This window comes from Mytilus californianus, unplaced genomic scaffold (genome assembly GCF_021869535.1).
Source record: "Mytilus californianus isolate M0D057914Y unplaced genomic scaffold, xbMytCali1.0.p SCAF_2, whole genome shotgun sequence".
In the NCBI taxonomy this organism is placed as follows: domain Eukaryota; kingdom Metazoa; phylum Mollusca; class Bivalvia; order Mytilida; family Mytilidae; genus Mytilus; species Mytilus californianus.
This window is the reverse complement of record NW_026262668.1, coordinates 105,019,745-105,036,970: the sequence shown is the minus strand read 5'-3', so window position 1 is coordinate 105,036,970 and position 17,226 is coordinate 105,019,745. Positions and strand designations below refer to the sequence as shown.

Here is a 17,226-nt window from a genome sequence, read left to right as displayed (position 1 = left end):
ATTACATTATAAAAACATTGAAAAACTGAATTTTAATGAATTAGATAGGTGATTTTTTTTTATTTGGAGATCAAACTATTCAAACAGTTCACTGTTAGGTATGGTATATATGGAAATAAATGTATGCTTTTTATGTTTACAGATTCGTGCTTCCAAATTTGTGAATGAATAATACTTTCTTCTTTTAGGTCAAGAAACGCCTTTTTATCAGGATTTTATCCATTCAAATCAGGATTACAGGTAAGATAATTTCTCTAGTAGTAGGCATACTCTAATAAATACTCTATACTACTTAACACCGTGACGAGTATTTATGAACCACAAATCCGGAAACTATCACACGGTTTAAACGAATGAGACTTGTGTTTTTATGATATTCCAGTCGAAAATTTTATTTATAATCCTTTTTCCTTTTTTCTTTAAGTATGCAAATAAAAAAAATGAATTGGAAGGTAACTACTATACTTTTGTTAAAGTGCGACGTAACCAGAGTTCTGATGCTAAAATGAATATTGGTCATTAATACCAACATAAAGTTCAAAACAAAACAACTTTGTCGAATATGTGACAAATTGGACGAAGAAAATAATCTACGTGACTAAGATGTTTACTCTTATTCCTATAGAAATTAGCAAAAATTTTGCGTTATTTATTAGTTTAAATCTAATTAAGAATAGAAATGATCAGTTCATAAACAAAATAGATTTCAAGGTATCAAACAGTTTCCCATACATTCACAGTTAGATGTACGTCTGCATATTTAGCCCAAATTATTTTTTGTAAGAAATACAACATTTAAGCATTATCCGTCAACTACCTTAAAATCAAATCGTTAGACGTAATATCTTTAAACAAGTTAACTTTTCCTTTGACAAAATATCACCGTCGATGTTGCTGTTTCTTCCAGAATTTTGTCATTTTACCACAGGCGCCTTCATGTGCACCCCTTAATCGAACATTTCTGCCACAGAAACTGAAAGAACTTGGATATGCAACACATATGATTGGAAAGTATACTAATTGTTATTTGTTTTATTTTTAAACTTATTTTTATTTTGTTTTCATGAAGTCAATAAAACAAAGCTGTTGCCTAACTTCCTTTACACAGGCGTACGTCCTATCTAGTCTACACTCTTGATTGGTCATTTCTATTATATTCTATATTGAACTTTTGAGATTAAATTTCAAAGTTTTTTTCAAAATGGTAACTGATTTTCCCTTAAGAAACTGTAAAACTATTGAGTTATAATGTATACTCAAGACATTTTAACATTTGAGATTTCACAAGTCAATATATATGACCGTCACGTTCATTCACTATCGGCATCTTCATTGCTGAACGAATGCGAAATATTTTAGAATTGTGGGATGACAATCAGTATACACCTTAAGTTAAAGATTATTGAATAATCTGTTTATAAGCTATTTGTCCTCAAAAATGGTAAAAGAAAATTCGAAAATCGTGGATAATACATGTATCTATGTCTTTCAGATGGCATTTAGGAATGTGCAAATGGGAATGTACTCCTACATACCGTGGGTTCGATACATTTTATGGATATTATAACGGACAAGAAGATTACTATAACTATACAGTTCGTAAGTCTGAGACATAAGATATGAAAAGCAATATACATGTATATTAAATAGTAATTTCTATCGTTATAAAATTAACTACATGTTTAGGTCAAACCTACAAAGTTAAATGCTAATAGAACACTTTGTTAAGTAGGAGATTGATCTCTATTTGTCTAATTTTAGTAAATAACAATTTGATATTTGAAAATAAACATGCAAATGAAAATACATTAGATGTCAGATTAATACTGCTTCATGTGTTTCTGATATTATATTATTTCAGTTAATGGGTCAGATTTCCGTGATAACAAAGAACCAATACGACCAAACGAATACTCTACGGTAAGATGGCAAGGTTTTTTTGAAAAATTATGAAGTGCGTTCGTGTGCTTTTGTATATGTGTGTATGGCTGTAATAATCTGGTCTATTGGTTAAACAATTAAGTGTTAATGCGACAAAAGCACAATCTATTCTAGCAAGAAAACCTGTTCATATGACACCAAACCACAATCGCTTCATCACATTTACAAGTTCAAGTGAACAGAGAAATTTTGATTCAAAACCCTAATTTTGTATATGCTTAAAAATTTATATTTTAAATGAATATTAGTATTAAGTTTCATATTGATATGAGCACGAAATAACTTATTTCAAACATGAACCTACCTTAAACAAAAACTTTAACCTGATACGATAATGACAGACGGAAGCAGAAAACGTAACACACCTCTATTTTTTTAGGCGGACCAAAAAGTGAATAGATTGTTATAAATTTGTTTGTGTCTGTACATCCACTTTAAAAAACAAAATCAAATCTTTATAATTATATATATATATATAAAGAAAAATCTCACATGTGTGGTTTTTTTTTTATTTTACAGTATGCCTATGCCCGACGAGCTAACAAAATCATCACTCAACACAATAAAAGTCAACCAATGTTCTTGTACCTTCCTTTCCAGTCAGTTCATGAACCAATACAGGTAAGTTTTTACTGATATTGCTGTACTCTCAAGGTAAACTGCGAAAGCACACAACATTACAATTGACATTGATACTGCAAGGACAGTAATATTTGTATTTGCTTTGGGTGTAACCTTATGTGTTCTTGAAAGGTAAAATTTTGTGGTCTCATGTCAGTTACAATAGTTGGGACAACTCTAGAGTCGACAACAATAATAAAAAATTATTTTTGCAATGGAGGTTTTTTTAATTGGTAAGCCAAGATTTTGGATACTACGGTAATATGGCTGACTAAATGTTATTTTGAAGCAGCAATTATATAATTGTTATTTGTCATTTGAATATACGAGTTAACATATATTGTCTAATATTCTATCATCCTGAATTTGCATGAAATTTTTGCCACTGGACATGCAAAAAACAAAACAATTAATCTCCTCTGAAAAATGCATTTGAAACTTGCAACAATTATATCAATATATATAAGATTTTAAACTTTGCTTCAAATTGTCAAAAGAAAATATATACATATATGTTTATAATTGATACAGTCATTTTATGTTACTGCTTATAAAATGATTAATTATTCGACACTCTAAGGGTTTTCTACCCTAATGCATAGATGGCATAAGCAATCATTGGCACAAAAGAGGGACGAAAGATACCAAAGGGACAGTCAAACCCACAGATCGAAAACAAACTGACAACGCCATGGCCAAGAATAAAAAGACAAACTGACAAATAATAGTACAGATGACACAACATAGAAAACTAAAGACTAAGCAACACGAACCCCATCAAAAACTGGGGGTGATCTCTGGTGCTCCAGAAGGGTAAGCAGATCCTGCTCCACATGTGGCACCCGTCGTGTTGCTTATATTATTACAAATCCGGCTTTAAGGCATTTTTTATTTTCAATGATCTTGAAATTTGTATTAGATTTTGCCTTCTAGCTGTTTTGAGTCGGATGTCATTAATCATGAATCATGCGTTTGGCATACTAAATCATAGCCTTGATATCTTTTCTGAGTTTAAACACCACGGGGTCGATCCAACTACTGGTGCATGTTTCGCCCCTAGGGTATTGCCAGTTCAATAGTCTTCACCGCTTTACTGGCATGTAGTATTGATAATAATTTTCATACAGTTTACTGTCTATAAAATGTTAAATTGTTCGAAACTCTATTATTTTTTACCCCAATGCATAATCGAATTAATCAGATTTGGCCTAACATTTTGGATTTTTTTTTTTGCTTTCTCGTACCTCTTTAACTTCTTGTTTTATTTGGCCTCCCAACTGTTTTCATACGAACGCTGCTGATGAGTTATGTGCAGACGAAATGCAAATTAGGCTAACTAAATTATAAACCTATAATGCTGTTGTTGGAATTTAACAAACATTTGGTCGATACCACTGTTGGTGGACGTTTCGTCCATGAAGGTATCATCATTACAGTTAATAGCACTTCTAAACTGACATGAACCATCAATGATGCGGTCAACTTGCTATTCATAAAATGCTGAATTATTTGAAATTCCAAGGTTTCTCGCCTCATGGCCTAGATGGCCTTAGCTATATATGCCACATGTTTTTAAATTTTGGTTATCTGTGCTCTTCAACTTCGAATTTTATTTGTTTCCAAACTTTAATTTTATTCGATTGCCACTTTTGAGTCTTGTGTAGCCAAAACGCGTGTTTAAAAGATACACTTGTATCTTTGATAGGTTCTTTCTAAAAAAAAAAACAACGTCGGATTGCCAGTATGGTTATTGCTGCTATTTATATAATTTCTAAAAAAACTATACTATTAAAATAAGAAGATGTAACATTTTTTAGAGAGAACAGTTACATTTTTTATACTAACAGTTAAAATCATGTATAAATGCAAATTTGGTGATACCGGCTATGTTGGTTTTTTTTAGGTGGGGGTTGTTTTTTGCATTTTCGCAGTTTTATTTAGTATCTAATTTAATTTTAGGTTTACTAATATCCCGTTTAAGGAGGGAACCTTGCTGACTGATTGAACCAAAGTATGTAGGCGTCCTAGCGCATTCATGAATTTACCTTCATCAGGAACGCTCAAAGCCAATGAGGCTTTGAGTGTTCCTGATGAAGGTAAATCCATGAATGCGCTAGGACGACTACATTTTGCTATCTTACTGGCTTTGGATTGATACCGCTTCTTGTGGACTATTTATCCCTGTTGCTATCAGATTAGTAGTCGGTTCTTCAGTACTGACAGATTTTCGACATGATCTTCTTTATTTTTGTGAATAGTAAAATGCAAAGTTGACCTTATATGTATATAGATGATATTTGTAAGAGCCTTAGAAAGTGTATTTCCATTTATATCAGTAAATTCAAACTACAAAAGTAAATGATTTAAAAACAATTTGAAAAAAGTAAAAATCTCTACAATGTATGACAAAATATTGACAAATTACTAGTATAATGAAAATAATGTTTCACAACTAAGTGCAATTTTGTATAAATAGTATTTATATTTTAGGTTCCTGAAATTTACGAAAATATGTACCAAGACATAAAGAACGAAGGAAGACGAAAATATTCGGGTAATATTCTCTATTAATAAACTTGGTTTATTTTTTTATTCAAAATAGTCGGCTCAGAAAAAAAACTTGTCATATTTATTATTTCTTAACTGCAATATATTACTAAGAATTAGACAATTTTGACACTCATATTGTAATACATAACCGGAAACTGACTGGTAAAAGACATCACAGGACAAATGCTTAAATGATGATTAATGACTTTTTTCCTAACTCAGCAAATCAATCATCTGAGTCAATTGCCTTTCATCCATTATTCTTAACTCTTTACCTTGGATTATTTTGTTCATCATGAAGGCAGTGCAGTAACTCTGATATTCAATTTGTTCAGTTTTTTTGCGGTTTTTGTCTCAGTGACAGCATGCAAAATTTCTTAAAAGAAGTCAAGGGGAAATATGCAATATTATGCCAGCATTAGTTTACAGTTTTGTTCAATTCATATTTGAAAATTCAATTTGAATTTATTCACAACTTGTATAGACTTGTGACAATTTAGATATATACGAAAGCTTTACCATCACTGATTATTATGAATTGACCTCTGCTGTTTGTTTGTATTTACTTTTTATACGACCGCAAACAAATTTTTGTGGTCGTATATTGGTATGACGTTGGCGTCGTCGTCGTCTCCGGCGTCGTCGTCCGAAGACACATTAGTTTTCGCACTCTAACTTTAATTTAAGTGAATGGATCTCAATGAAATTTTACCATAAGGTTCAATACCACAAAACAAAGGTGGGGATTGATTTTGGGGGTTATGGTACCAACAGTTAAGGAATTAGGGTCCAAAAAGGGGCCAAAAATAAGCAATTTTGTAACTTCCAGACAATAACTTGTGTGTAAGTGTATGGATCTCTTTGACATTGTATCACAAGGTTCCATATCACAAAGGGAATGCTGGGATTGATTTTGGGGATAATTGCCTCCAAATTTTAGGAATTAGGGACCAAAAAGGGGAAAAAAACAAGCATTTTTCTAGTTTCATGACAATAACTTGTGTGTAAGTGTATGGATCTTTATGAAATTGCACTACAAGGTTCCATATCACAAAGGAAAAGCTGGAATTGAATTTGGGGGTAATTGCCCAAAAATTTTAGGGATAAGGGACCAAAAAGGGGCCAAAAATAAGCATTTTTTCTAGTTTCCAGACAATAACTTGTGTTCAAGTGTATGGATCTCTCTAAAATTGTACTGCAAGGTACCATACCACAAAGGGAAGGCTGAGATATATTTTGGGGGTAATTCCCTCAAAATTTTAGGAATTAGGGGCCATAAAAGGGCAAAAAAACAAGCATTTTTCTAGTTTCAGGACAATAACTTGTGTGTAAGTGTATGGATCTTTATGAAATTGTACTGCAAGGTTCCATATCACAAAGGGAAAGCTGGGTTTGAGGTTGGGGGTAATTGCCCTAAACGTTTAGGAATTTGGGGCCAAAAAACAAGCATTTTTCTAGTTTCCAGACAATAACATGTGTTCAAGTGTATGGATCTCTCTGAAATTGTACTGCAAGGTACCATACCACAAAGGGAAGGCTGGGATTGAGTTTGGGGGTGATGAATCATAAGGGGGTTCAAAAAATTTGGGGGGGGATTTTTTTTTTTTTTTTTTTTTCTTTAAAATTTTCCATTTTAAATTGGTTATTTCTGATTTATATATAAAAGCAAATAATAATGATATGGTTTGAATAGGTAAATTAAATTTTTTTAAGTTCTTAGACCACTTTTATTCTGTGTCAGAAACCTATGCTGTGTCAAATATTTAATTACAATCCAAATTCAGTGCTGTATCAAGATTGAATGTTGTGTCCATACTTGCCCCAACTGTTCAGGGTTCGACCTCTGCGGTCGTATCAAGCTGCGCCCCAGCGAATCATTTTATTTCTGCTGTCTTACTGACTTTTACACAACACTTTTTGTATTGCATGGATGAAATAAAGTTTTTGCTAAACTGGACAGCAAGGCTTATATTACATACATCTTTTTATATTGAAACTTTCCTCAGAATTGAGTTTGTTATTTCATGGCCATTGAAGATTAACTGACGTACAAGAACAATGATGTTTTGATTTTACAGGAATGGTAACAGCAATGGATGATGCCATTGGAAACGTTACAGATTCACTGAAGCGTAATGGAATGTTTGAAGATACCCTTATTATATTTACTGCAGATGTAAGAATATGAAAATTTTAATATTATCCTTTTCCCAGGACTATATTTACACTTCTTTTTTTATATTGAATACAAACATACGTGTTTATTTATATGTAAAGGACATACAATGCAAATTCATTTGAATATTCTCATCAGGTGTCATGAGGAACTACACGTTGGTCATTGTTGAAGGCCATACATGACCTATTATTGCTTACATCCATGTGACTTTGACTCTGGTGGATAGTTATCTCATTAATAATCATTCAACATCTCCTTACTTTTATATTGGAGATGAATTCCATATTTTGTGTATGTGTAAAAATGAAAACATAGTATCATTAAAATTAAATACATATTAAGATACTTTAGAACCTATCCGAGCATTATCAAGTTTGATGGTTGACTGCTTATTTGTTGTACTGAACTTTACAAAAATCTTTCCTTGTTCATCAGAAAATGTAATGAATTATATAGTTACGATACTGTTGTCAGGTCATTAAAGATTGCATATTTTGGCTTTAATATTGATTCACTTATAGGGTCTTTGCATCGGAATTATACATATTTATTCTAAAACCAGTTGTTGGCATGACACGGGTTAAATTCTTCTCATATATTTTATGATGGTATAATACTAAACCCCTAACAGGAGGGATTGTGCCTGATATTCATATGATGAAGACATAATCTTTCAATCAGTTTAATTGAGGTCTGGAGCTGACATGTCAGTAACTGCTAATAGTCTGTTGTTATTTATGTATTATTGTCATTTTGTTTATTTTTTTTTTGTTTCCTATTCTGACATCGAACTCAGACTTCTCTTAAACTGAGTTTTACTGTGCGTACTGTTGTACGTTTGTTTTTTTCTACATTGGCTAGAGGTATAGGGGGAGGGTTGAGATCTCAAAAAACATGTTTAACCCCGCCGCATTTTTGCGCCTGTCCCAAGTAAGGAGCCTCTGGCCTTTGTTAGTCTTGTATCATTTTTAATTTTAGTTTCTTGTGTATAATTTGGAGTTGAGTATGGCGTCCATTATCACTGAACTAGTATACTAGTACATATTTGTTAATGGGCCAGCTGAAGGACGCCTCCGGGTGCGGGAGTTTCTCGCTGCATTGAAGACCCATTGGTGGCCTTCGGCTGTTGTCTGCTCTATGGTCGGGTTGTTGTCTCTTTGACACATTCCCCATTTCCATTCTCAATTTTATTACTTCTGTGTTGACATGAATTTTCATTGATATGGTCATAATTATAATTTAACTTTACAAAACTTTGAGTTTTTCGAAATACTAAGGATATTCTACCCAAGGAATAGATTGCCTTAGCTGTATTTGGCAAAACCTCTGGGATATCTTTTGGCCCTCAATGCAACTCCGTACTTTATTTAGTCTTTTAAAATTTTAAGATTTGAGCATCACTGATGAAACGCTCGTCTGGAGTACAAAATTTTAATCCTGGTATCTATGTAGAGTTTATTGACTATTTTAAATGTTTCTTAGTGTTTACTAATAAATCTTATACAAAGAAGTTTAAATATATTTTTCAAGAAAGACACGAACTTTGTTTTATAGAATGGTGGTTGGACAACCTATTCTGGGAATAATTACCCACTGAGAGGGGGTAAGGCAACAGTATATGAAGGAGGAACTCGGGCTTCAGCTTTCGTATACGGTTCGGGACTTCAGAAACCTAATACTGTTTTTGACGGGTAATAAATATAATAGTAGCAGTACCTTTTTTGTGTTTATTATTGTATTGAGAACTTATTTCCATTATTATAAGAAACATAATTCCAGTGTTGATTGTAGCAAAATCAGTGGTATACTTGCTTTGTTTGTTGATAAAAAAAATAAGAAGTTACTTGAAATTCTTTTCCAAGTAATGCATTAAATAAACTACTAATCTCATATTTTATTCTTCGAAATTGACATGATAATCTATACAAAAATGTTTTATTATCTGAAAATATTTAACAAATGAAAATTATAGAATCGAGTAGTTAACCTCAAATATTGAATTGATTGTTTGCTTTTATATTGTTGCTTTAGAATGATTCATGCTGTGGACTGGATGCCAACAATTCTCTCTGCTGCTGGAGGAGGTGAAGGTATACATATTTTTCAGTCAGTTTTAATCCTGAGGTGTTATGTATAGATTAAATAATAGTTGGTCATTTTCTGTGAATGATCGTCAAAAATATAGCCCCTAACATTAACATGTTCTGTTTGACTAATATGTGACTTAACACTAAAGCGGTTAAATAGATGGAATAAATGACACTGTGGTGTTATTTTTAAAAAGTAAAATAACAAAAATACCGACCTCCAAGGAAAATTCAAAACGGGAAATCCCTTATCATAAGATAATCTGAAAAAGTATGAAGTATTCAAAAAATCTGTGATTGTATGCTTGCTACAAATATGATTGAAGCTTGCTGTATATGCGATTGAGGCTTGCTGCATACGCGATTGAAAAATTATACATATTAAAAATTGCTGTACTGTAATATATTAACAATGTTTATGAATGTAGTAATGTAACAAATTGTAAAATTAATATTTTGCATTTGATTGCTAAACTTGTATTTCCTGGAAGTTTAGTGACTTAAGGGTTTCCAGACTAACGCTGTAATCTGGATAAAATGTAAAACAACAGTTATGCAATACAGTTTTGTTTTATTGTTAAAATAAAATAATCGTTGTACTCGTTAAATAATAAAAATATTAACTAAGTTAAAAAATTTCTTGTCTGTTAGGTAGACAAAGAGATTAATATTGTGTTTGCTTCTTGAAAAAATATTGTCTTCACAAGCAAATAAAGTCATGGAATAGACTTTATAAAAACCCGTTTGAAAATTGTGTTTGTCTTTTTTCACAATCTAAAACAGAATTTTACCCTTTTCAACTTTGACGTAGGAAAACCTAAATTTTATGTTCTATGGACTAACTTAAACAGTTTTGGCGTAAGAAAGTACTTCCACTACTTTTTATCTTTCACTTTGGTTTGGTCCTACTGCTTTCAACATTGTAACAGTTACTACTTTGTTTGAAATGTTAGACTTTTAATAGATTGAAAAGGTTACATTAATTAATGTTTAAATCAGCAATAATGAATATTTGAGACACTTTTGCTGAAAAGTGAACCCTCTAACTGTATCTACCCTCGTCCAACACAATTTTTATTGATGATAATGTCTTTGTTATTATAGTAAATGGAATATTAATATTTGGATTTATCTTTTTATCTTAAAGTTAGTGGAATAGATGGTGTGGATTTGTGGCCAAGCATAAGTGAAGGAGTTCCATCCTCCTTAAGGTCAGAGTTCATCTATAACCTCGACGATTCTGTAGTACCTATTGTAGGGCATGCTGCTATTAGGTTTGTTTATATCAAAATAGTTAGACGGTTTGGATGATGTAATATCTACTGGTAAATAATTGACACTATTTAATTGTCTCCGTTTATTTTATTTTAGATTCAATTATACACTTAAGATATACCATGCACTAAATGGTCAATAATATAATGTAATATTTCACTTTCCTGTTACTTACGTTATACTATATATAAAGAATTCATGTACTTTTTGCTATATAGGATGGGTGATTACAAATTAATAGAAGGATTTGCTGGTGCATATAATGGCTGGTACCCACTTCCTGAGAACGAGGAAGACCTAGAAATAGATGAACCAAAAGTAGACTACTACCAGTTGTATAACTTGAGAGGTAATTTAATGCTATAGTAGTTTACCAATGTTCAAGTCTCACTGTCAATTATATAATCAATCAGCACTTCAGTATGACATGTGTAAAAATGAAGCAACAGATACCAGAGGGACATTCAAACACATAAGTCGAAAATAAACTGACAACGCCATGGCTAAAAAAGAAATAGACAAACAGATAAACAATAGTACACAAAACACAACATAGAAAACTAAAGACTAAGCAACACGAAACCTACGAAAAACTGGGGGTGATCTCAGGTGCTCCGGAAAGGTAAGCAGATCCTGCTCCACTTGTGGCACCCGTCATGTTGCTCATGTTAGTACAAACCCGGTAACAAGTATAATTCGGTATGTCACATTCGTGAAAAGGGGACGGGATTGTAGTTACGACATTAAGAACATTTCCGCTAACATCTGTGAAACGGATATTCCATAACGGTCAACCAACTCGTGATGGCGTCCGTAAAATTTACGAAGGGATGATTTCAACTTCGCCATTTGACACTCTTGGTTTAATACATTGTAGCTTGCCTGTGAACGGCAACCCTCTATCAAGGAAATCATCATAGGAAATACAAGCCCGGGAATATCGTATTAATTGGAAGATATATTCTCCTTATGCAGGCGCTGTACAGAAATGGAAAGTTCACAATTGGGAAGCTGTAATCATATCTTTTGTCGTAAAGTTTTGTTTTCAACCGACCCTCATTATCAATTTCTAGATGTAAGTCAAGATATGAGGCAGACTTGTATCTGTTGTATCCTTTATCTCAAGTTTGATGTGATAGAAAAGATGAACATAAACACCAAATTTTGAATTATTAATTAGTGCGAGAACATCTTCTATATAGCGGAAAGTAAAGTTAAAGGATACTACTAACTTCTCTTCTGTCTTCCTAAGAAGTTCCTGTATGAAGTCAGCCTCATACGAATTAAGGAACAAGTCGGCAAGAAGAGGGGCACGGTTGGTTCCCATGGGAATGCCAATTGTTTGTTGAAAACGTAGCAAATATGTTGTCAATCAAGAGATTAAGCATCTTGATAATGTCAGTTTCAGAGAATTTTTTGTTTGAATCAGAGTGATTTTTTTTACAAAATATGATTTATCCCTCCTATCTACGTTGGACTTTCTTTTCTATGAAACAAAGCAATACCAACTCTTTCAATTTGTCTTTTAGTTTGAAATTGGAAATACTTGAGTAAAGTGTAAAAAAGTCTATTGCAAAATGACAGAGTCTTAGATTGAATGTACTCTAAAAGATCTTTGGAAATTTTAGTATCCACATCAGATTCACGCCACCTCTAGAATATGCAGTTTTACAATAACTTTGATGCCCGGCTTTGATTGCTGATAAAATTGATGTTAATAATTTAGAAAGAGGTTTCGTTGACCTAGCAATGTACCATTGTTTGTAAGGACACTTATGTTGTTTAGGTATCCAATACATCTTCGCTAGGAAAGGGTTATGATCCACTTCCCTCCTCTCCACCCTTGGCAGATTGAGATAGAATTTCGGAGACACAAGGTAATGATTTTCATTGCTTGCAGTCGAAACTCACTGCATTCAATCAAAAAGCGCCTATAAGATGATCACATGTAAATGTAGAAAGTGTATGTAAACAATTGCCACGTGCTTATTGTGCAACAAGTCTTTACATCCCTAAACATACGACTATATTTAGTGACAATTTGAATGTTTTTAATAAACTAATAGAAGTTCCTGTGTATGTTTCTTGCACGAATGCATTAATGTCAACGTATATTTTCGTTTCCTGCTTTACCAAGTGTGTTGAATCTAGACGCTACCGTGTTTTTACCTCCAAATTGAAAAGTTCAAGTACTACCATTGGTCAAGAATAATATATTAGGAATGGGCGTTACTTCAATCTACCGATAGATGGCGCAACATTGTTATCACAAATGTTGGCTTAATCTGCCAAGGGTGGAGTGGAGGGAAGTGGATCGTAACCCTTGGCTAGCGAAGATGGTATCCAATACAGTGATGAAAGATCCAGTTCCTCATCTTTGGTTGAAATTCCAAAGGAATATAGAACAGACCTATGATTATCCAGGATTTCCTAAGTGTCGTTGGGGTATATGTTGAGTTTCCAAGACAATTGTCAATACCTAATTCATATTCATCAAGCAGTTTATGCCATGTGAAATTACACACAAAAACGATGTTGTTTGTGGCTTTAACTGCGGGGACAACAACATATTTGTCATTGAGGTATGACAAGTGTTTTGCAACATTTTTGGGTCTTTAAAGATTGATGTAGCATGGATATTGATAGACCCATTCAGTTTCTTAATTCTGATTTGTATCAACGACTTCACAGCCCTAATCCATTCGGAAAGAGTATCTACGCCATCTTTCTCGCGTTTAACCAACTGCCTGGCATAATCCTCGACTGATTCCATCAGTATTTTGAAGTTGTGTTTCCAGTTGATGGATTTAGGCTCACGATATTTCGGACCTATGGATAATACATTTCGCAGGGAAGTGTTATTGACAATGTTGAGGTCACCCGTAATAACGTGGCCAGCCGGATTATATATGAATGGGGAACTAGTGCAGGTGCAATCAGGAGGTTTAGACTTGAAGTTGTCAATATTGAGATCCTGCAACACATGTTTGTAATTAAAAATTTTAGTTGCAATTGGTTTGGTATAGGTATAAAAAATGATTGGTACAGACTGATCTTTAAAATAGGGAGGTATTTTCGATTGATCTAATTCATGATGAAGGCTATTGCTCAAGTTGACGGCATCGAGATCTTTGTTGGCAAAGGAAAGTTTAAGAAAGGATCTTTTCTCTTTTTCATCTTTTGCAATGCGAACATATTTGAAAAGTCTGTGACTAGCAATATCCGAAATGGTATGAATAAGGGTTTGTAACAGTGGTTTCCAAACATGAGTTGTACAGAGAATGAAGTTTTGAAAGGGTAATGAATAAAGCTTTGTGCGAATGTGATGAATACCTTACTACTTTTGTATAAATGGCAGCAGGTCATTAATAGATACATCATGGAGAGTAGGTGATGTATATTGACGTTGACCATGACTGCGTGCAAGCGGTAGCAAGATAATTGCAACTTTCCAATTCTTAGTATCGTTACCTTTTTCATGAGAAATAAATTATTTATTGCCTGTAACAGATTTATGCTGCATTATTAGAATAAGAAACTAATCGTAAACTATTAGAAAAAGCAGTACTGAATTTATCATGGAATACAAGTTAGTTCCTAAATAATATTAGGTCAAATTGGAAGATACATTCTGTAAAACAATGTATTACAGTATTTGTTCTTGTGAAGAATACCAGCAATAGTAGTTTACCGATGTTAAAATCACAGAAATCGTTTGAGAAGACAAATCAAAGTAACAAACCATTGATTTCAGTCGTTCTTCCTCATTGCTCTTTTTTGTTAAGGAACAATTCCCTGTTAATGTATTCCGTATAGCATTATTATGCACGAAATTTATCTGCATGTGAAGAAAGACCTGCTTACCCTTCCGGAGCACCTTAGACCATCCTCAGTTTTTGGTTGGGATCGTGTTGCTCGGTCTTCAATTTTCTATGTTGTGTTTTGTATACTGTTGTTATTATTTTGGTTGTAACTGTTTTTGCCATGGCGTTGTCACTATATTTACGACTTATAAGTTTGAACCATTGGTATATTTCGCCTCACTTGAGATATGTAAACGCCATATGATGGAGAAGAAGGTATGATACTATAAAGAAATGGAAAGTTTACTATTTGATAGTTATCATAAATTCTAGTTTGAGGTCGTCCATTTATGTCAATATCAAGGAAAAGATCAAGATATGAAGCAGTCCTTTTAGTTTCGGTAGTATCCTCAATCTCAAATTCACTTGGATATAATGTTTTAAAACAACTCGCTGAAATGTTGGCTATTGAGTGACAGGACATTATCAATATATCTTAAAAATAGTTATAAAGAACTTTTCAAGATTTCATTCTGTTCGTCTTTGTGAAGTTTTTTTGTACGAATTTTGCGTCATATGACTACAAACAGAAGTCGAAATATCAACTCAACAAACTGAACAAATATGTTGTCGATAAAACAAAATCCAGGATTTGATGATTTAATCTTTGGTGTATTTTGCTTTTGGAATCAGTACGGTTCTTCATAAAATCAGCAAGAAATTGGTATCGAAGATTCTCACTTTTTGGAGGAAATCCTCTGTTTAATGAGACGATGTATTAGTTTTCGATCTTTCAATTGAGCATTGGGAGGTTTTAATATTATAAAATAATGGGATCTATGGTTTTGTCATCTTTGCTAGCCAAATGTTCCGATCCAATCCCCCCTCTACCGGTAGATGGCGCAGCCTTATAATCATAAATTATGGTGTGGAGAGGAGGGGACTGGATTGTTACCCTTGCCTAGCGAAGATGAGGTCTCGTAATAGATCTCAGAAATTATAAGACCTCATCTGTTTGACACTGCTGGTGGAATACACCTAATCAAACTATTTCTGAAGGCCATATTTTAGTTAAGAAAGAATGAGGCTAAGAACGTTTCAAGATGTTAGTCAATAATCTTGACGACCTAGCCATATATCGACTGGCCATATATCGTTCTATATACGGATTTTTTGTGTAGTTTAGGTATCCAGCATAAAGGCGGGAGATTTTCTACTTTATTTGTAATGTTCAACCCAAATGAGAGAAGGATAAATTTGTAATTTTCTAAAATCTAAAATTGTTGGTGAATGGTGTATTAGTATATGTGAATTTCCCAGTTTTGTGTGAATTCCAAGTTCTTAAGTTAGACATTTCAAATAATGATGTTTTGCATATGAAAACAATATTGTTAGTCTTTGTATGCTAGATCAACATCATATATGTGTCGCGAAGAGAGAATCAAAAATCAACAACCTCATGGTTTTATAAGTTGGTTAGAAACTAGTGTTTTCATCATACGTCGTAGATTTTGAATGACACTCTGGATCCATGAACCATTCAGATAAAGTTTCAAGTTTTGTTTAATCTGGCTCTATCTTTATCCATTTTCTGGCAAAGTCATCAACTGCATCGCTATTTCGTAGGTACACACGTACGTTGATAATAATATAACAAAAATACGGAACTGCAAGGCATTTTCAAAAAGGGAAGTCTATAAAAACCTACAAATTCAAACGCCATCAATCAACGGAACAAATGAAAAACAACTGCCATATTCTTGATCAACTTAAGTTCAGTGATAAAGTAACAGAAGCGGATCCGGGATTTTGAAAACGGTCAATAACAACAACAACAAGGCAACACAAGGAGTGGGACTTGAAAAGAGTCTATGCATTATCCATGAATGTAGCTTTATATGTGATCCCCCCACTCAATTCCCATCTGAGTAAGCAGTTGCTTGTCAATATAGTTTTTTTTATTTTTAATTATCTCTTTAAGTAGACCTCGTATTACTAGTTTGTTATTTTCTGTTTTGTTTTCTTTAGTCATGTCCTTTAAACATTATCTTAGTATTTTAATTTTGTTATATGATATACAATTTAATCATTTAGACATTTTCGTTTTCAGAAAGTCAGTCAAACTGTTATATGCAGTATCTTATTTTTTAATATAAAACTTTGTAGATGATCCTCACGAACATAATAATTTGCACATCAAAGAGCACAGCATGTTGAAAAAGATGAAAGAAAGGCTTGATGAATACAGGAAATATATAGTTCCACCTCTAACAGAGAAAGCAGACCCTGCATCGAGCCCAAATAATTATAATGGTTACTGGACACCTGGCTGGTGTTAGTGTTTATTGATTAAAACATCAAAGTTCAAGAAAATATTAAAATGACATACACTCGATTATGCAATTTGTTTAATTATTGTTCAAAGTTCTCCTCATTCATTACCCTTATATCATTTTTATGTATTTATTCAATGCCACGGAGCTACTTTTATTTTTTCTTTAGAGAACTTCCAGATGTGCATAGACACAACAAAACGTGATGTTCAATGCAAGACAATTAATGTTAGACATCCCTTATACAGCGTAAGATAAAATGGAACAAAAACCCCTTTCACATACAAACAATGCCTCCTAAATAGGGAGGGGTTGATATCTATTAGAGAAGGCTATTGACAAATAACGAATCAGCATCAAATATTTAGTGTAAATTAGAACCAGATACTTGAATCATGGCGTACATAACATATCAAATAAACTCATCATAGTACCAG

The 17,226-nt window shown here is 33.0% G+C and overlaps 1 protein-coding gene across 2 annotated transcripts in view; it reads left to right on the top strand.

Annotated features, from left to right (window-relative positions):
• The window catches only part of LOC127728522 (arylsulfatase B-like), a 25,606-nt gene extending 8,380 nt beyond the window's left edge, over positions 1–17,226 (top strand). For both annotated transcript variants that reach the window (XM_052235941.1, XM_052235942.1), the window contains exons 4-15: positions 189–240; positions 908–1,011; positions 1,493–1,599; positions 1,862–1,920; positions 2,461–2,562; positions 5,053–5,116; positions 7,191–7,288; positions 8,846–8,982; positions 9,323–9,381; positions 10,526–10,652; positions 10,872–11,002; positions 16,623–17,226. In XM_052235941.1, the coding sequence (XP_052091901.1) occupies positions 189–240; positions 908–1,011; positions 1,493–1,599; positions 1,862–1,920; positions 2,461–2,562; positions 5,053–5,116; positions 7,191–7,288; positions 8,846–8,982; positions 9,323–9,381; positions 10,526–10,652; positions 10,872–11,002; positions 16,623–16,795 (1,213 nt within the window). In that variant the 3' untranslated portion in view covers positions 16,796–17,226. The remainder of the gene's footprint in view (positions 1–188; positions 241–907; positions 1,012–1,492; positions 1,600–1,861; positions 1,921–2,460; positions 2,563–5,052; positions 5,117–7,190; positions 7,289–8,845; positions 8,983–9,322; positions 9,382–10,525; positions 10,653–10,871; positions 11,003–16,622) is intronic.